The 21,815-nt window shown below is 43.5% G+C and overlaps 1 protein-coding gene and 1 non-coding gene across 2 annotated transcripts in view; both read right to left on the bottom strand.

Moving 5' to 3' along the window:
• The window catches only part of CSMD3 (CUB and Sushi multiple domains 3), an 819,154-nt gene that overhangs the window by 554,393 nt on the left and 242,946 nt on the right, over positions 1 to 21,815 (bottom strand). Inside the window, exon 8 of the mRNA XM_084851442.1 lies at positions 9,477 to 9,601. Within this exon, the coding sequence (XP_084707568.1) occupies positions 9,477 to 9,601 (125 nt within the window). The remainder of the gene's footprint in view (positions 1 to 9,476; positions 9,602 to 21,815) is intronic.
• Positions 8,768 to 8,876, bottom strand: LOC146346676 (U6 spliceosomal RNA). The gene has a single exon (XR_014791867.1). It is a non-coding gene; the product is annotated as a U6 spliceosomal RNA (small nuclear RNA).

Here is a 21,815-nt window from a genome sequence, read left to right as displayed (position 1 = left end):
GTAATAGGCTACGTTAATCGTCACGTAGCCTATCACGGGTGACTTTGAAAAAAAAAAAAAAACCGCGTACGCTAATGGCGGCCCCCATAGGGAGCCGCCATTCGCGTTCCTTATTTGGTCCCTGTAGTCTACGTAAAGATTTACGTAGACTACGGCAAAAATAAGGGCAACGCAAATAGTGATTGTTTTCGTTATTCTTGTGTAAGCATGTGCAACTGTGATTTGCAGCAGGACCACAGCACTTCAGGAGAGAAGTTTAACCTTCCCACCACCTGTTTTTCCCCTGAAATTCCATCCCTCATGGCAGGGGCGAGTAAAAAAAGAAAATACTCTCCATTGATATCAGTGGACACTATTTTATTGTTTAACCTTCAAACAGGAATTTTTTGGGGAAGCGGGAGGGGAATTTAACTCCCCTCTGTGCATGCTTGCACAGAAAGAAGGAAAACTATCACACTGTGCAGCTGAAATATTTAGTTTGGCCCTCAGAGGAAAGCTTCTGATGAAGTCCACAAATCAAGCAAATTCATGCAGGAGAAAGAATATGGAGAGTGTACCCTCCTTGTATGCAAAAGTGCTACGCCTGCTCTCAGGCAGGGGCCAGGTTATGCCACTGAGAGTGGCATGAAGAGGGCCATTTAGAATGTTTTCAGCACAGTGGAACCCAGCAGCGTAAAAGGTCTTGTGCCAGATAACCATATCTGTTCTGTGTTATTTCTTATTCCAACAGCATGCACATAAAGAAAGAGAAAAAAAGCCTCCAGGCAGAGTTGTGCAGGGTATTGGAAAAGCTCTATTTTGTTTGAAATAGACACACTGCAGCATATGACAAGGCCTACAAACTTGATTTTTTGCATCCAACAGATATACAGTGAGCCTCTCTATACCAGCCTAAAATCTTGCATTCAAAACGGGGCTTTCTGCTTCCATTTTAAATGCAGGATCACAAAGATTCTCTTTTTCATGTGCTTCCTTTCCCCCCTCCCCTTTCCCCCTCCTTCTCCCCATATCTGAGTCTTCTATTATCTTTCATTGATCTCACTCCTCTTCTTGCCGCTTTTACTCTTTTCACGGATGAAAATGAAGCGGAACACAATGGGGTAATTTGATAGCTCATTATCTGTGATCTATTTAAAAACGGAACAAAGGGCATTCAGTGCAGGAGATGCCTTAAATGATCATGGCATCATGCAGAGTCCACAAACTTCCATGAAGGAGCAATCTTAATCACAGGATAAAAGCTCAGCATGAAGGAGCCCATAATCCTGCTGCTGCTAGATTCCTACTAACTCAGAAAGCTTAATTTCTGAGTTTACTTCAACAGATGCTGACTGCACAGTGCAAATAATTAATTAAAACAAAAGATATAATAAATTGGGATGTCTCTGAAAATTAATGAAATATAATATCTAAATTATTCAAACCTCTTTCTCTCTCTTGTCCCAATTACCATATATAATATTAATTGATGTCGCCCACTGTAGAAAATCCCACTGTAGTTTGAATAGCTCATTCTTGACTGGCAAGAAAGAGAAACTTATGGACAGCTCTTACCTAAGGAAACCTCAGCTGATGAATTTTTGATGATATGATTATTATTTTCCCAAATTCAGTTTTGAAAGTTTACAATCTGTCTAACTTTAAAAGAGATCGTTATTTGCTCACCCTGAAGTACAATATGTTGTGCTTTGTTGGCTAAATAAGAGATGCTGTTCTTTCTCAAATGGGCTTTCTCAGAAAAACAGCAACATGCAAGAACTCATAAATTCACTAACACTTCATTTAAGTAGCTAACCTCTCACTTTTTTTTCTATAATGGTTAAGCTTTTTGAGATCTGCTGTCCTGATCTTAAGTATGTGCATCATGGCATTTTGTAATGCTACTATAATTGTATTGTGACAAATGTTTATATGAGACTTAATATATAAAGGCATACATTAAGTCAATTAGCACACCAAATTCTTTTATCTCCTGCAAATAATGATTCACTTTTGCTGAATTGTCAGTTGCTAGATTTAGGAAAATCACGCAAACATTTTACAGAATCACAAACTGAGTTGGACAGTCACGATGAAAGGCACTGAGTAGGGATGGCAGAGAAATCCGCCACAGACTCCAATGAGGCCGGATTCTTTAAAAGTCAGTCTGTGGTGGAACGGACTACCCCACCGCCACCCCGTGGAATCCCCCATGGACAGACCCTGCCTGGTCGTCAGCAGGTCCGGTCCATCCAGCTGCCCTCCGCCATCCACTGCTGCTTCTCTTTGGATGCAAATGACATCCAGCATAGCGGACACCATTTGTTGCCCTTATTTGTTGCCATAGAGTTGCCCTTATTTTCGCCGTAGTCTACGTAAATATTTACGTAGACTACCCGTGCCAAATAAGGAACACAACATTTGCGTACGCGCTTTTTTGTTTTTCAAAGTCAGCCATGATAGGCTACATAAACATTTACGTAGCCTATCACGGTGTTTTTTGAAAATCTAGCTGTGATAGGCTACGGAAATCTTTACGTAGCCTATCACATTTGTTGTTGTTGTTGTTTTTTACTTGGAAATGGCGGCGGCAGCAGCTGGTTGGAAGACTGGCCGCCGCTGAACTGCCGCCGAACTGCCGCCGTGAGCCGCCGCCGTGAGGGACATTTGCCAAAGGTAAGTCCCATCCTGGGGGTTGGCGGGGGGGGGGGTTGGCGGACCGTTTCTCCACCAATTTCTCCAACACATTTGGCCTCCAGGAGATTCGTGGAGAAATTCTCTGGCATCCCTAGTAGAATTCTCTCCAGCTTCACCTACGGCAGGGACTGATGCCAGGCAGATAAATAATCCTCCCACAGTTTGTCTCAGCCAAATGCAGCGCCCACAGCTGTTAAATCGTCCTCTGCTGTTGCATCTCAGTACCTTTCCCAGATTAGATTAGGCTGCCCCTGGGGAGCAGAGTTTGGCGTTTCCCAGGTAAAACGCTGTTCCTCAAGCCTGGCTTGCATCTCTCTCTCCTGCTGTCATGGTCTCTGTTCATCTCCACATCTCTTCTCCCCCTTCTCCCCCTCTATCGCTTTCTCCTGCTTTTTATCCAGTGTCCTCCCGCTTCCCCCCTCCATCATCCTCTTCCCTTCCTCCCTCTTCTAGGTGAATCTTATCACAGTGATTAGCCAGGCCTTGAGCCTGTGCCAGCTGGCATTGCTATTCCTTTGGACTGCTGCTGCTTGCCACTGCCCTGGCATAGCCGCCAGCCTCTGGAAGGGTGAGGGGCACCCTGACAATGCTGTGACGGGCTTGCAGGATTCTGGGTAAAAGATGGCAATCCCTGCTGATCCCTCACATGGGGTTCAAATAGTTCAAATCTAAGGTTACTGTCTGCTATAGAAGCCTATTTGCTTCTACTATGCTGTTCTTACATGTTTGTAAACAGAACAAATATTACAAACATGATTTACAGTGTAATCCTATACATGCTTAGGGATTATATTACCTCAAATCCCTTGAAATATATTCAAGGTTTTCCCTACTGACTCTCTCTGTATGATTAGGGGAAGCATTATTTCCCAGTTTCATCACTTAATTAGAGATGTAATGCATCATTAGAAAATTACACTTTAAAATATTTAAGCACCGGGGGGCAAACTGAGCTGTGGATTATCTGACCCTTTCGAACCATAAGACAGAAACTAAAGTGATATAATATGTTATCACTGTTTGTAGTCTTTTCCTCAGCACCTGTATAGCTGCCTCTTTAGATGTACGGACTGTGTAAAATCTGCCCCGACTGTGTTTTGCAGATTGTCAGGTACCTTTCGTTCCATCATCCGCCGACAGACGGCTGCGAATTGTTTTTTTTCATGCGGAAAAATATGGAAATAATTGTGTAAATATTTACGTAAGTATTTACATAATTTACCCCAGTATGTAACATTTAGTGTATTGTCCCCTATTCCATTCTATGTTTCCTCAGCAGAAACTTACGTATTTTTCCACGGATTTATATGTGTAAATTTCAGGAAAGTAAAAAAATCATCCAAAAGTAGGGATGTATGAATCCCACTTACCAGTCCGCTGCCGGGGTCCACTGGGGGGGGGAGGCGATCCATCTCTCCCCCCCCCCGGAATCCTCCCCAGCCGGCTTTGCTCCGCAGCAAGGCCGCGGAGCCGCCGGCCAGGGCCATCCGCAACCAGACTTCCGGCCACTGCGGCTGCAAATGGTGGCCATCGTAGCGGTTGCCATTTGTGTGCCTGCATTAGGCCATGATAGGCTACGCAAGTATTTACATAGCCTATCATGGCAAAAGGCAGGGACACAAATGGCGTAGTGGTTACCATTTGCGTGCCTGCCTTTTGCCGTCATAGGCTATGTAAATACTTACGTAGCCTATCACGGCCTAATGCAGGTACGCAAATGGCCATTTGTGGCTGCAGTGGCCAGAAGATGACCTGGAGTTGCCGCCGCTGCAGCAGCCACCACCACAGCCACTGCTGTCAGATAGGTCTGTCCTGGGGAGGATTTCGGGTGGGGGTGGGGGAGTCCATTCCACCATGGAGTCGGGGGTGGATTTCTCCAACTTCCCTATCTGAAAGTCCATGGACTCCACAGGGCCTGAGGGAGTCGCTCCGCAGCGGATTCTTCAGGTCAGATTCTTAGAAATCCAAGCTCATTTTAATCCATCTCGAATTTCTCCAACATCCCTACTATTCAGACATAAACATGTGAGGAGAAGGAATGCTTTAGACCAGCCCCACTCCTCATGCATTTCTGTCACCCTCTACTCATAGAGAGTGAATTTCTGAAGTGGAGATCCTCCTGTATCTGTTCTGTGGTGGCTCTCCACATGATTGACAATCCTGATTTTTCAGGGTTCTCAATAGCATGGACAGCCACCACAGAGAGAGGAGGCTCTCCTCTTCAGAAAGTCACCCTCCACGAGTAGAGGGCAATGGAAATGTATGAGGAGGGGGTGCAGCTGAAACACTCCCTCTCCTCACACATTTGTTCTACACAGCTAAAGAATGCCTCAGTAAGGCTTATGTCTTCCTTTTCTTTGGTGGATAATAGGAATTATCTTGATGCTGATGCTGACATGGATGCATAGAATGTCTCCTCTGGTATGAAATGATAACACCATTTCAAAAGATGAGGTTTTCATAAAGTTGCCAGGCTGGGATCCCTAGCTCATACCATAGTGGTTACATTTCTTCAGCTGATGGAGAAAGAGATGGAGGAAGCTACTTAACATGGAGCATTGTACAGTGGGGGAGGGGAAGGGGGATGATATGCTTCGGGACAGAGGCATGTAGAACTGCTAGTATTGTACTGGTCCTTTTTCCTTCTTAACCCACCAACTCTCTCCTTTCATCAACAGGTATCTTATTTGACACACTGAGAGAGGATTGGATAGGGATGGCGGAGAATTTCTCCACGAATCTCGGGGAGGCCGAATGCCAACGCATTCGGCCCCCCGAAATTGGCAGAGAAACGGTCTGCCACCCCCCGCCACCCCCCCAGAATGGTACTTATCTCTGTCGAATGTCCCTGGCGCTGGCGGCTCCCGGCGGCGGTGCGGTGGCTGGTCTTCCGACCGGCTGCCGCCGCCGCCATTTCCCAGTAAAAAAAAACATCAACAACAACAAACGTGATAGGCTACATAAAGATTTACGTAGCCTATCATGGCTAGATTTCTAAAAAACACCATGATAGGCTACGTAAATCCTTATGTAGCCTATCACGGCTGACTTTGGGGGGAAAAAAAAGCACGTACGCAAATGGCGGCGCCCATGGGCACCGCCATTTGCATACACACTTTTTTTCCCCCCAAAGTCAGCCATGATAGGCCACGTAAGGATTTACGTAGCCTATCACAGCTGACTGCAGGGACGCAAACGGCGGCGGCTACAGCCACCGCCATTTGCGTCCCGGCCGGCATGTAGGATTCGCGGCCGGAGGGACGGGGCGCCTCCCCCCCGGCCAGAATTTTGGCAGGGAGGGATGGGGTGCCTCCCCACCACCAAGAATTTCAGGGGGAGGAACGGAGCACCTCCCCCCACCACGAAGCAAGCTGCGGGACCAGGTAAGGGACTTTTGTCCATCCCTAGGATTGGAGGAGAAGCATCAGTTCCTCCCTATAGAGTTTAAACAGCATTTGACCTAGGTGGGCATCCATATTTAATTTTTTTTCAGTTGTCTATCACTGCTATGGTAACTGCAACAACAAAACTAATGATTTTTAAAAATATTTTTTAGAAATATGTTAAAATAATTGTTGGGAGATACATAGTTATGGATGGTAAATAACTTCAACTTAGCCCCATCACTATGCACATAATTATTACATGATAAAGTGGAACAGTGCTTGTGGTCAAAGATTAAATTAAATTTCTTTTTTAAGAAGAACCTGCCGAGGGGATAGACATAGTTAATATAAGAATATTAATCCTGGTAAGAGATGTTGGAGATGCTCCTCTAAACACCATCCTCTAAAATGCTGCTCATGGTATACTGAGAAATGCACAGAGCAATCCTATGCGTGCCTACTCAGAAACAAGTCCCACTTTATTCAGTGGTGTTTCCTTCTAGGTAAGTTTGCACAGAACTTCAAAAGAAAGTCATTAACCAGACTTGTAGCACTCAAGAGCTGTATTTGATATACTATTTATTTATTTGTTTATTTTTAAAAGAAGTTTTTATTACATTTTGTTTTTAAGAACAAACTGTATCTGAGTCCAAAAGCTAGAGCACAGATCGAGAATAAAAAAGCAACTGTAAAGGAAGAAGCAGTAACAATCTCCAGAGACACTGATAAGCTCTTTCATTTGACTGACACGGTACAATAATACAACAGCTACAAAATGGCTGAGGAAAACAATTTGTAATTCTGGCCAGATGAAATGAGTGGGCAGTGTCTGAGTGACCAGGAAGTGGTGAGGAACTAATGGGGTGTGAATTGAAATTGAGTAGGATTATGGTTTAAAAATAACAATAAATTAGATTCAGTAGAAGCATGCATAAGCCAGGGAACAAACTTAGAAGAACTTCATGCCAGAATTGCTTAGAAGAATAAGAAGGACCCTGATAGCTAGAGTATTGTGCAATGATTATAGCTTTAAACCCTCTGCCAAAGCTTGGCTCACAAAATGTACATGAAACTAGGAAGGCATGATGAAAATTGGCTCAGAAAATGGGATGGAAAGGAAGACTGGCATTATCAGTGTCCAAGAGACAGAAAGATTAAAAACAGAATTGCATTTTACTGTAGACCGAATTATCTTTATTAGTTAATGTACAGAAGTAAAAGATACAATACCATAAAATAATAAATAATATTAGGAAAGTCCCTCAACAGATTCTAGTGGAATAGTCCAGCAATTATCAGTAAGTAAATGAAGCTCCTCAGTTAAAGGGGGGAGGAGAACGCCTTTTCAAGTGTATGAAAGAAATAAACAAGAAAGAAGCACTGGCTGATGGTGATTGGTGAGGCAATCAGTGGGGCTGTTCACACAACATGGTCACCCACACTCAGTGGTTGAGTGTGGGTTGTTGTTGAACTGTGGGTTGTTTGCTGAACTGTGGATTAGTGTGTTGTCTGAACGCAGGACATTTTCCACAAGGTGGCTTGTTAACCATGCAGTGTGGCTTATTTTTCTCCAACAACCACCTTGAGAACCCATGGTTTGTTGTTGGGATGTTCAGGATGGTTAACAACCCACGTTGCATGGTTAACAAGCCACCCAGAAGAAAATTTCCTGGGTTCTGACAACACACTAACCCCCAGTTTAACAAACAACCCATGGTTCAACAACAATCCACTCTCAACCACTGAGTGTGGGTTACCATGTTGTGTGAACAGCCCCAAACTCATTCTTTGTCCAAGGCTAGCAGAAAGCGAAGAGGATCTCAAGAGCCTCTTGTTGAGGGTGAAAGAGGAGAGTGCAAAAGCTGGTTTGAAACTCAACATTAAAAAAACGAAGATCATGGCATCTGGCCCCATCACTTCCTGGCATATAGAAGGGGAAGAAATGGAAGCAGTGACAGATTTTACTTTCTTGGGCTCCAAGATCACCGCAGACGGTGACTGTAGCCATGAAATTAAAAGACGCTTGCTCCTTGGGAGGAAAGCTATGGCCAACCTAGACAGCATAGTAAGAAGCAGAGACATCACCTTGCCGACAAAGGTCCGTCTAATCAAAGCTATGGTTTTCCCAGTAGTAATGTATGGCTGTGAGAGCTGGACTATAAGGAAGGCTGAGTGCCGAAGAATTGATGCTTTCGAACTGTGGTGCTGGAGAAGACTCTTACGAGTCCCCTGGACTGCAAGGAGGTCAAATCAGTCCATCCTAAAGGAAATCAACCCTGAGTGCTCATTGGAAGGACAGATAATGAAGCTGAAGCTCCAATATTTTGGCCACCTAATGCGAAGAGCAAACTCCCTGGAAAAGACCCTGATGCTGGGAAAGACTGAAGGCAAAAGGAGAAGGGGACGGCAGAGGATGAGATGGCTAGATAGCATCACGGATGCAATGAATATGAACTTGAGCACGCTCCGGGAGAGAGCGCAGGACAGGAAGGCCTGGCGTGCTATGGTCCATGGGGTCACGAAGAGTCGGACACGACTGAACGACTGAACAACAACAACAACAACAAGATAAATCTATGAGAACGTGAAGATGCTAGAATTATTTCTGGCTCTGCTCCCTGAAATTCTTTTAGGCAGGGTTGCCAGGGACTAAAGCTTCTGCATGCAAAGCATGTGCTATTAAATTATAGCACCTCCTTCCATCCTACAAAATAGAATGTTTCAGAAATGTGTGTATATCACTCTTATGCAGGGGCCAAGCTAATTTTCTCCGTATCACTCCAGTTTGAGAATTTCTGCCAGTAAGCCTATCAGTACTTCCAGATGAGTGACTGTGAACACACAGGTCTACAAAATGCTTTAAATCAGGCCTGCACAACTTGTGACCTACAAAGCCAAGCTAAGTCCACCAACCAAGTATTGTGGCCTGCCAGAAACACAGTGGCATCTTGAGGTTTTTTTACAGTCTTGATCTACAGAGCTCAGAGGAACACCATAATGTGCAACACTGTCCTATATAAAGGGAAAGTAGTTCAAGTCTTGCCTTTGCGATGTTAGGATTTGGGGACAGTGCCCCTCTCCTTCTACTTCTGTCTGGAGACAAGGAGGCAAAAGCAAATGGTGTGGAAGACCCAAAGATGGCATAAGCCATTCCTGTAAAGTAAAGCTTAATGTTTGGAGGTGCAAAGATGATCTCAAATGCTATTTGACATTGCTGAGGTGTGACAGCTTTAAGTGAACCAAATCTGTTAACAAAGTGGTGTTAAGCAATTAGAATAAGATGAGAAAAATCATTAGACAGCATTTCAACAATACTTCCAAATCACATTTGTTATTAGAACATGGAAATCAAGACAAACTGAAAACTAGCAAGGAATAGTATAAGATTTGCATATATATATATATATATTTTACCTTTGCACACTGGTCTATGATCACTCCATGCAGCGAAAACCTCTGCTATTCTTTGACAAGTGATACTTTTTGCCCCCTGTAGGACATAGTCTTCATCACAAGAAAACTGCACTGTTGAATCCAAGCTAAAATTGAACATAAAATGGGAGAAAAAAACAATGAATATGTACAGTACTTTTCACAAATTCTTTGGATCATTCTAAAGTCTTATTAATGTTACCCTAATATCTGTACAGGAAACCTATCAGTACTTGGGATGAAAATGTATATATTTGTAAATATTATGATGTGTAAAGCCTATCCCTTTATTTCTGTGGATTATTTTCTGTCTACATAAAGTCTACAATATCTCAATTTTTAATTATTTATTTATAATATTTTATGCTGCCCCATAACTGAAGTGCTCTGGGCAGCACACGTTCTTGTTGTTTTTTTAAAAAAATCCTCACTTTAGGAACTGTGAGCATAAATCATATATGAATTTGGACACACTTCCCAATTCTGAAATCCCCAGCTACCTTGCACAAGAATTTGCACAACCAATTACTGATATATAGATGTATTCCCCTGGTGGAAAGTAAAGGAGATATAATCAGACAGAAGATAAATTTGGGATATGCATCAGAAATCAGACCAGCCAATTTACCACAGTTCACTTACAGGACAATCCTAAGAGGCAGACACTCTATCCAAGGCCCTGCTGGCAAGCGTCAGGCAGGGCAGCAGGAGGACAGAGGCTTTTACAGTCCCCTGTTCTTGTTTTAAACATTTTCAGCTAGACAGGCCGCTCAGCCTGAACTTCTGCAGTGCGCAGAAGACAGCGACAGAGAGGTTTCTGGATTCAGTGGATCCAGGCCTCCCCGCCCACTGGGATGTCCTCTTTTCATCCTTCCCTAGCTCTTCTGAGGATGCTGCTGTGTCTTTGGAAGAGAAGTTGCTGCAGTGCTTTCTGCAGCAGCTAAAAGCGAAAATCCACACTCGGATTTCCACCACGAGGTTGTAGCTGTGTCTACAGTCTGGGGCTGGGGGAGGAAATCCACAACATCCGACGGCTTCTCAGATGCAATCTGAGAAGCCATAAAATTGCTCTGTTAGTAAATGTAAAAGCATGTTTTATAACTCCAATAGAAGACTGCTGAATTGAGATTTTAACTGCTGGAAGATCTTAATATTAGCTTCAACATGATATTGCATGCCTGCTTTTTGTTTGTGTTCAGTAGGTAGCTAAGATTTCGAGTATTAAAGGAATAATGTCAATTCAACTTACAGTGCAATCTTATGTCCTGCTGTGTTCAATACAGTGTGTTTAGGATTCTAGCCTTAATTCTTCTGATCAAAGAAGCATAAAGTTTCCCAGTAATTTTGCTCTGAGGAATAGTGAATTAAAACTAACATTAATTCAACTTACTGGTTTATCTTTCGATCTAATATTTTTGGGGGAAGGGGATTACATTGGAACAAATGTAGGTGACTTTATATTTCTCTTTATAAATGGGAGAATCTCTGATGGCTGATTTATTTATTTATTACATTTATATGCTGTCTTTTTTCTTCTTGCAAGGAACCCAAGGTGGCTTACATGATCCTCCTGTATATCCTCTCAACAACCCTGTGAGGTAGATTAGGCTGAGACGCAGTGACTGGCCAAATGTCACCAGTGAGCTTCATGGCCAAGTGGGGACTAGAACCCAGATCCCCTGAGTCCCAGTCCAACACTCTAACCACTACACCACACTGGTTATCCTGTTGTACTTTCCAAATCAGAGAGTTGTGGGATTTGTTTCACCTGATGGAACTGCAGTGTTTGCAAACAACTTACCATATTGGGATCTACCAGGAATATAAAGTGTTCTCACAGTGACCCTCCATAGAATCAACATGATCCATGTGGTGAGTCCTTGTAAACATTATAGCCACTTCATGGAGCATACACCATGCAGAAGCATTTTCAGCACTTTCTAAGACGATAGTTTGCCTTGACTGATTTCTTTTTCGAGTAGTTGTCAGTTAGGACCCTGCCTCTTCACACCTTTCCAAAATGGAATATGTTTTCATGGCATTGAACCCCTGGCATTAATTGGAGAGTCTCTACTGTGCCTCCCAGTTTTAAATTCACTAATAATTCCCTAACATTGGAATCATATATGCATCTACTCAGAAGTAAGCCCCTTTCAGTTCAATGGGACTTACTTCCAGGCAAGTGTGAGAGGGCCTATGGCTTAAGCTTAGTTGGGCTAAACTGTGGTTTGCTGAGGCCCTCTCAGGCCAAAACACACATCACTTTCAAGATGTAGCTAGCTGCTACATCTTTTTCTTTCTTACTTACTCTAGAGTAAGCACAGGGTTTCTGGTCTGGATTGGGGTAGGAGGCCTTACACACACACCTGGGTTCCAATCTGGATTTCTGTATGGGGGGTGTTCACCTGCAATTTATATTGGCAAATAATGATAAATTGCAGGCCACAAGGCAATTTAAACCAAGGCAATTTAAATCAATCCATCCTGCATGCATTCAACAAGATTAGCTGAAGCTGAGTAGGAGTTGAAGTGATACTTAAAGCCAGCAATCCATCTACTCAGCTACACCAGGTTGTATCATTGTTTCAAGGGCAGGTCTGAAATTACTGCACAGTTAAATCTTAATGCACATTAAGTTTTTCCTTCCTGGCATATGCATTATCATATTTACATTTCTATGATACTCAACTGCACAGACTCAGTGCAGGAAAGTTTAGCATAAAACACACACACACACACACACACACACACTCATAGTCATATATGCAAAGTATAAAACACTGTAGGGTATTTTTAGGCTTTAAATAAATAATTACATTTATGTTAGTAAGACAAGTGTCTGTATTTTTCAATTATTCAAAAGTACTCCAGAAACATCTTATGTTTGCTGCATTTGTTGTATTTATTTAAATTTGTTTTTTCAGACTGTCAAAAAGAGCTCAGCATTTACATATGCTTGATTTTGTGAAGCAAAGAAAGTAATGTCACTTCATTTCCTATTGGTAAGGTTTTTTTCGTTTCTTCTATCTTAAGGACAACTCTAAGATTGTTTTTAGGCTCACCCTCTAAAGAAACTTTTTTAATCAATGTATATTGAATACTAAAGTGGTTGTCTGAGTAGCAAGTCCCTGGAAAACATGACCATGTAGATGGATAATAAGCCCCCAAAGTATGTGTGAGGACCAAAACAGACATTACATTTAATGTATGTTGAGCAGCTATGTCTTCTTTTAATTTTTACTCTAGAGTAGGCAAAAAGCCTAAACCAGATCTTAAGAGCCACCCTGGTCCCTATCCCCACCACTAGGGGTCCAGTCTGGATCAGGAACCCTTTGCCTATAGTGAGATTTGTACACATGTGTAGGATTTCCACCTTTTATCTCTTGCAACTTTCTGGTAGGGATGTTGGAGGAATCTGGTTTGGGGATAGAGCTCACCAAATTTTCGCCAGTTTGTCCCCCTGAACTCCAGCTTGTGCACCCCAGAACTTGCCTGATGAGTCAGGCAATCTTATGGTTTTCTACTTTTTTTATTTATGCAAAACATGGTTTGTGCAAAATCGCAGGTATAAATATTTAAGGAAATCGTGATTTCCCCAAGATTGTGGCCGTAAATAATGCAATCTTAGGGATGGCGGAGAATTTCTCCCCGAAACTTCGGGGGGCCGAGCGCCAACGTGATCGGCCCCCCGAACAAGTTTTGGGGAGAAATCCTCCGCACCCCCCCGCCCCCCGCACCCCCCCGGGACAGGACTTACCTTCGCCGAATGTCCCTCCCGGCGGCGGGTCCAGCCGGCGGTTCGGCGGGTGTTCGTGCGGGGCGGGAGCCCGCCGCCGCCATTCCAATAAAAGAAAAGAAAAAACGCCCCCGTGATAGGCTATGTGACAATTAACATAGCCTATCACGGCTAGATCTGCAAAGTCAGCCGTGATAGGCTACGTAAATCGTCACGTAGCCTATCACGGGTGACTTTAAAAAAAAAAAAAAGCGCGTACGGATAATGGCGGCCCCCATAGGGAGCCGCCATTCCCGTTCCTTATTTGGTCACCGTAGTCTACGCAAATCTTTACGTAGACTACAGGGACCAAATAAGGAACGCGAATGGCGGCTCCCTATGGGGGCTGCCATTAGCGTACGCGCTTTTTTTTTTTTTAAGTCACCCGTGATAGGCTACGTGGCGATTAACGTAGCCTATCACGGCTGACTTTGCAGATCTAGCCATGATAGGCTACGTTAATCGTCACGTAGCCTATCACGGGGGCGTTTTTTTTTTTTTTTAAACTTTTGAGTTCGCGGCCGGGCGAGGCGGGAAGCCTCCTCCCCGGCCTGAATTTCGGCCGGGGCAAGGCGGGAAGCCTCCCCCCGGCCTGAATTTCAGCCGGAGCGAGGCGGGAAGCCTCCCCCCGGCCTGAATTTCGGCCGGGGCGAGGCGGGAAGCCTCCCCCCCGGCCTGAACTTCGCGGGGGGAGCAGCGAAGCGCCTTCCCCCCACCGCGAATGAGCTTCGACGAAAGGTAAGTGACTTTCGTCCACCCCTATGCAATCTGTGTAACAGCCATTTATGCCTGCAATTTTGTGCAAATTGCGTTATTTATAGCCATGGTTTTGCACAAAGCATGATTTCCTTAAATATTTATACCCACAATTTTGTGCAAATTTTGGCTAGACTTTAAAAAGAAGTCATGAGCTCTCTCTGGGTGCCCATGGACCACATGGTGGCTTGCCCCATGCACCTGCCAGGGTCAGGCGGCTGGCAGGAATCTGTCGAGCAGACAGTGACTAGGACATTGGGGGGGTTACCCATACCTAGTTTCTGGTGCCTTAAAGCAGAAAGGTGCCTTTCACCAGTCAGGCATAACCAAAAAGTAAACCTGACTCCAAGCAGTGCAATTTCATGCTGGGAAAGAAAAAAAAATCCTATCAAATTTTGACTCTTCATGTTTTAGTAAAAGTGCTGTCAGGGGGGAAAAATTATCAGCCCGATGTGTTATATTTATGCCAGCATAAGGTAGTTCAGCTAAAGCCAATTGCAGCTGTGTTTCATCAAAGTGTTCTTGAGCTTTGGAGCCAGTATCCACTTTGTTCAGTGAATTATTGCTTCAGTCAGTAGGCAATCCAGGCTCATCTAACTGTAAGCTGACTGGAATCTTGGCATAATTGGGACCTGTCATTAAAGGCCTACAATGGCTGTGGTCAGTGGGATGTCTTTGGGATTCTTCCTTTTTATTTTCATTTTATTTTCTTAATGTAAGGCCTATCAGTCACTTTATTTGTCCAGCATGGTGTTATAAGCATCACAATTGCAGCTTTAGATATTTTTACTAGTGCTGTGCTGAAAATTTTGATTCTTCCATTTTCATCATTTTGGGATGGGGGGACAAAAACTCTGGTGAAAGAAACTGAAAGAGGTGAGCATTTCAGAGAATTTTCTCCTTGGGGACTGGGACAGAGTTTCCACATACCTTTTTAAGTGTAGGCAATTTTTTTTATAAGAATACAGTTTATTGTTTTTTAGCCAATCAGGCCATCTGCACCCAAAACAAATAGAATTCTCACATCAACCCAAAAGGGAGACTGAAGTACAAATTATTAAAAAAAATAACAAGAGCAAGTTAAAAACATTTTACAATCCTAAAACAATATCTGCCAGAATATTATTACCATGTTTACGGATTTAGTTTTTTTTATAACAGTCAATAACAGTTACTGTTATAAAACAGTAAATTTATAACAGATTTAGTTTTTTTATAACAGTGAAAAAGACTCTCCAGGGCTCGACTGACAAACTTAGCAGTCCTATATGATGCATAATGATCTGTTCCAGCTAATAATAATCGAGTTATGCTTGCACCAGAAGTATCCTCAAGCACAGCTAATAGGGGCTCAAGGTATTGCTTCCTCAAATCAATATACAATGGGCATTCTGCTAGAAAGTGTACCATGTCCTCTACCTTAGGGCAACCAGCTGGGCAATCTGCACTCATGCCATGATGGGTCCTATAATGTGCCTTCACCTCCATCAATTGGAGTGAGTTCAGTCTACACCTAGTTTACACCTAGCCATCTCAATTCATGTGAGGTGATGGAAATCAAATACGGGGGAGCCTTCCCCGGAGAGGTCATGATGCTTTTATAGATCTTGTTAGAGCGACTTTCAGCAGCAACAGCCATTGTTGTTTGAATATCAACATCCTGTAACCTCTTTGAAATATCATCCCTAGCTCTATCATAGCCCCTCGCAAGCAAATATGATTGTGAAAAGCCCAACTCAGAGATAGATGTGGTTATCTTGTCTGCCCATGAGCCCCTTCCCATAGCTTCATATGCTAATAAGACCAAGGGGGAGGCCAGTTGGAACACTATCTTTAACCAGAAGAAAGTGGCAGCTTTTTGGACAAGCATTCCCACTGAGTGACAAGCTGTTTCTAGTCGGACAATGGCCTTAGAAGTGGATCTGGGAACCCCAAGTACTCTGGATAGAAATTTATGCTGCACTGATTCCGATGAAGCAATGTTAGCATGGGTCCAGGCAGGTGCCCCATAAAATATTTGGGGAAGTAATTTGCCCTTGTATAGCTCTATTAAAGGGGCCACCATCTTACCACCTGGTCCAGCAGCAAAACGAAGAATGGCATTACTAGTTACATTAGTTGTCAGGGCTATTGCTTTCAAGTGCTCCGACCAAGATCCTGAACTTTGAAATGTCACTCCTAGATATTTATATTTGTTGACCTGATCAAGCAGGTGGTTATCCAGCTACCATAGGTATTTTTTCCTCCTTTTGCCAAAGACTAAGATTTTAGTTTTTTCTAGGGGTGGACGAGAGTCACTTACCTTTCGTCGAAGCTTGTTCACGGTGGGGGGGAGGCGCTTTGCTGCTCCCCCCGTGAAGTTCAGGCTGAGGGGGGAGGCTTCCCGCCTCGCCCCAGCCGAAATTCAGGCCGGGGGGAGGCTTCCCACCTCGCCCGGCCGAAATTCAGGCCGGGGAGGAGGCTTCCCGCCTCGCCTGGCCGCGAACTCGAAAGTTTTTTTTAAAAAAAAAAACGCCCCCGTGATAGGCTACGTGATGATTAACGTAGCCTATCATGGCTAGATCTGCAAAGTCAGCCGTGATAGGCTACGTTAATCGTCACGTAGCCTATCACGGGTGACTTTAAAAAAAAAAAAAGTGCGTACTTTTTTTACACTGTAAAAAACTGTAGACTACAGCGACCAAATAAGGAACAGGAATGGCGGCTCCCTATGGGTGCCGCCATTATCCGTACGCGCTTTTTTTTTTTTTAAGTCACCCGTGATAGGCTAAGTGACGATTGACGTAGCCTATCACGGCTGACTTTGCAAATCTAGCCGTGATAGGCTACGTTAATCGTCACGTAGCCTATCACGGGGGCATTTTTTTTTTCTTTTATTGGAATGGCGGCGGCAGCAGCCGGTCGAAAGACCAGCTGCCGCTTCCGCCCCGCACGAACACCCGCCAAACCGCTGGCCGGACCCGCTGCCGGGAGGGACATTTGGTGAAGGTAAGTCCCGTCCCGGGGGGGGTGCGGGGTGCGGGGGTGTGTGTGGAGGATTTCTCCCCGAAACTTGTTCGGGGGGCTGAACACGTTGGCACCCGGCCCCCCAAAGTTTCGGGGAGAAATTCTCCGCCATCCCTAGTTTTTTCGTAGTTGACCTGAAGGGCTTCTCTCACACAATATGAGCTTAGGGCTCTTAAAAGCCTACGCATCCCCACCTGGGTGTATGACAGAAGAACAGCATCATCTGCATATAATAACACTGAAATATTCCTGTCTTTTAAAAGAGGTGGGAAGAAGTCTGGATTAGATAAGTAGGGAACCATATCATTAAGATATAGATTGAATAAAAGAGGTGCAAGCAAACATCCCTGGTGTACTCCTTTGTTAACAATAATGGGGCCTGAAAGATCACCTGAAGACTCTCTCACACGCAAGATAGAATTCTCATACAGCCCCTGTATTCTCCTGAGCAATTTATGATCCACATTTAAAAGTGTAAGCTTCTGCCAAAGGCGGGGTCTAGATATAGAGTCAAAGACTGCTCGAAGGTCTACAAATGCAGCAAAAAATGAGTGATAAGGGGGAGATGTATATTTCCCAGCCAAATATTTTAGTAGAAAACAATGGTCTACTGTAGATCTGCCACATCAGAAGCCTGCTTGTTCTTCAGCTAGGAGATTCTCCCTGAGCACCCAATTTTCCAGCTTATCTAAAAGATGTCTTGCATACAACTTACTTATAACATCCAGTAGACTTATAGAGCGATAATTCTTAGGGTCTGACCGATTGCCCTTTTTATAAATAGGCACTACAATAGCTACTGCCCAATCTTGGGGAAATTTCCCAGTTCTATCAATAAGTGTAAAAATAACATTGGGATCCACCAATGAGGATAATCGATCAAGAAATCTGGTGAAATGCCACTCCTTCCGGGGGCCTTTCCGTGCTTCAACTTCTGGATCAGCATAGCTATTTCCTCACAGGTGACTGGGGGCCAACTAGATGATTCTGGGTCTTCCTCCTGCAATGGGGGAAGACAGGCCATCTCATCATAAAAGAGGGAATGGAAGTGTCGTTCCCATTCATGTGTTGTAATAACAGAGTCAATGGATGGAGTCCCAGAGTATCTTAAGTCTGAAGTAAGGTGCCAAAATCTAGGTCTATCATTTCTTTCAAGTGCTGATGCTAGTTCCACCCATTGCAACCTAGCATGCTCTTGCTTTTTTTCTTTAATTGTATTTTTATATAATTTACGCAGTGCCAAATAGGACTGTGGTAAAGGGACTATACCTCTGTCTCTTAGGAATTTATGTTGTCTTTTAATTTCCTGCTTAAGTTTCCTACAGTCCATGTCAAACCACAGTAAACCAGAGCTCTTTTGGCCTCTGGTTCTTTGACTGGCCTTTCCAAAATAAGAGAGGTTCGACTGCTGCTATAATCTGGGCATAACATTCTAGTACTACTTCCGTCTCTTTGGAAGAGGACAGGGTATTCAGCAAGAGTTGTACATTCTCAGAATGCCATAAGCGTTCCAAAGCATTTAAATTCACATTTGCCAATTTACGATGGTATGTTGCAACCCTTGTGCTTGGGACTGGGAGCCTATTTTCTTGATTTCCCTGGGCATTTTTAAGACATTCTAACTGGACAATCAGTGGTTGGTGATCACTACATGGATAAAATCTACTCTAAAGAGCGTAATCAGCCCAAACACAGCTGGAGGAACTGCAATATTTTGCAGGAACTGCAAAAGAGAGCTTCGGCTATTGGGCGGTATAGAAATGAAATGAATGAATAAATAAATAAATATAATCAATTACACTAGCCCCAAGATGGTTGATAAAGGTAAATTCCCCTGTCAAATCCTCAGACAGAGAGCCATTCAGAATGAGAAGTCCAGATTGAAAGATCATTTGAATAAACAGCTTCCCTTGGGTGTTGTGTGATCCTTTGACTGTCTATCCTTTATCAGTGGGAAGTCATCCAGGGAAAAATAGGAGACTGGCTCTATTGCATTCCAGTTTGGGACAATCCGGGCATTAAAATCACCAACTAATATCAAATGAGCTCCAGATAGTTGGGTCTGCAGGCCAAGTATGTAATCTGTAAGGCTTTCCCAAACATTTTTGCTGTGATGAGTTGATTTCCAAGGAGGAATATATACATTTACCATGATATATGATGTTAAATTAATGTTGAAAAATATAGCCAAAGCCCAGGACTCCAAATTACTGATGAGATAGCTTTCGCCTTTCAATGAAGTTGATATACAACAGGCTAATCCCCCCCACGGGCATCCCATGCCTCTGGGGATACTTGCAGGGACTTCATAGGTTTTGTAATCACTCAGAAGAATTTCCCCCATGCACCATGTTTCCTGTAGGAATATGATATCAAAAGATACGTACCTTCTGAATGAACCATCTGGTAGGCAATTACTGAGTGGTCTTCTATTTTTTTTATTCTTTAAAAACACCCCCTGCACCTGCAGGAACCCAGGACTCTTCTCCAGGCCTGCAGAGTTTTTTTTTTCCTGAACTCCCAGGAGGCTATGTGGCCTCTCCCTCTCCAATAGGAAGAACTCCCCTCAAGAACTGCCTACACTTAAAAAGGTATGTGGAAACCTGGTCCCACTCCCCAAGGAGAAAATTCCACAAAATTCCCCCCCCCCACTGCTAAAGAGGCAGAAAAAACAATGCCTCTCTCACAGGGGGAGAAAAAGTTCCCAAAAATAGGGGGCAGGATTTGGCACAGCACCAATTTTGACTGTGCAGTGGTGCAACTGTTTCTATTTGGGTTCTTTTGTGGAGATGGAATGCTTTAGAAATATAAGAGAAAAAATAGTGGGTAATCTTCAGATTTATATAGTGTATTGATTTCATATGTGTGAGACTTTAGCATGGCTCTGCATATGTTGTAAGTGGAGTGGCAAGGATGAGATGGTAGGTATTAATACATGTTTTAGATACATAGCTGGTTTTGTTGGATTTTTCTTTCAGCTTTTTCTGGTTAGTATATTACTATGTCTATGAATCTTGCTCCTTGGAATGTTAGGGGCCTGGGTACCCCAAACAGATGAAAGTAAGTGTTTTCCAAAGTTAAAAAGCTCAAAACAGACATTGCTCTGTTACAGAAAACTCATGTTTTGGTGGAAGGTAAAGACAGACTTTGCAAATACTGGGTAGGAGAAGTTTATGCTAGTGGTAAGTCTAAGAACCCCTTCATGGATCACCACCTTGTTGTGGCGAAGGGGCTTGCGTAACTCAGTGAAGCCATAAGCTATGCCGTGCAGGGCCACCCAAGACGGACAGGTCATGGTGGAGAGTGCTGACAACATGTGGTCCACTGGAGAAGGAAATGGCAACCCACTCCAGTATTCTTGCCAAGAAAACCCCATGGAACGTATCACAAGGCTAAAAGAGATGACGCCGGAAGATGAGCCCCTCAGGTCAGAAGGTGTCCAATATACTACTGGGAAGAGCAGAGGGAATTTCCAAGTAGTGCCAGAAAGAGTGAAGCGGCTGGCTAAAGCCAAAAGGACACTCAGCTGTGGATGTGTCTGGTGGTGAAAAGAAAGTCCAATGCTGTAAAGAACAATATTGTTTAGGAACTTGGAATGTAAAATCAATGAATCAAGGAAGCTGGAGGTGGTCAAACATGAGATGGCAAGATTGAACATCAACATCTTGGGAATCAGCGAACTAAAATGGACAGGCATGGGCGAATTTAATACAGGTGACTATTATATCTACTACTGTGGTCAAGAATCCCTTCGAAGAAATGGAGTAGCACTCATAGTCAACAAAAGGGTGGGAAAAGCAGTAATGGGGTACAATCTCAAAAACGATAGAATGATCTCAGTACGAATCCAAGGCAAACCATTCAACATCACAGTAATTCAAGTCTATGCCCCAACCACTGAGGCCGAAGAAGCTGAGGTTGATGGGTTCTATGAAGACCTACAACACCTTCTAGAACTAACACCAAAAAAAGATGTCCTCTTCATCATAGGGGATTGGAATGCTAAAGTAGGAAGTCAAGAAATCACCGGGATAACAGGCAGGCATGGCCTTGGTGTACAAAATGAAGCAGGACAAAGGCTAATAGAGTTTTGCCAAGAGAACATGCTGATCATAGCAAACACTCTTTTCCAACAGCACAAGAGGCGACTCTACACATGGACATCACCAGATGGTCAATATCGAAATCAAATTGATTATGTACTTTGCAGCTAAAGATGGAGAAGCTCTATACAGTCAGTAAAAACAAGACCTGGAGCTGACTGCGGCTCAGATCATGAGCTGCTTCTTGCAAAATTTCGGCTTAAATTGAAGAACGTCGGGAAAACCACTAAACCATTCAGGTATGACCTAAATCATATCTCTTATGAATATACAGCAGAGGTGAGGAATAGATTTAAGGGATTAGGCCTGATAGACAGAATGCCTGAGGAACTATGGACAGTAACGTTGTTCAGGAGGAAGCAGCTAAATCCATCCCAAAGAAAAAGAAATACAAGAAAGCAAAGTGGCTGTCTGATGAGGCTTTACAAGTAGCTGAGGAAAGAAGGGAAGCAAAAAGCAAGGGAGAAAGGAGAAGATATATCCAACTGAATGCAGAGTTCCAGAGAATAGCAAGGAGAGACAAGAAGGCCTTCTTAAATGAACAATGCAAAGAAATTGATGAAAACAATAGAATGGGAAAGACTAGAGAACTTTTCAAGAAAATTGGAGATCTCAAGGGAACATTTTGTGCAAAGATGGGCATGATAAAGGACAAAGAAGGCAGGGACCTAACAGAAGCAG

Source organism: Heloderma suspectum, chromosome 4 (assembly GCF_057233095.1).
Source record: "Heloderma suspectum isolate Gila_16-S chromosome 4, 16-S_ref, whole genome shotgun sequence".
Classification (NCBI taxonomy): Eukaryota; Metazoa; Chordata; class Lepidosauria; order Squamata; family Helodermatidae; genus Heloderma; species Heloderma suspectum.
This window is presented reverse-complemented; position numbering and strand designations above follow the sequence as displayed.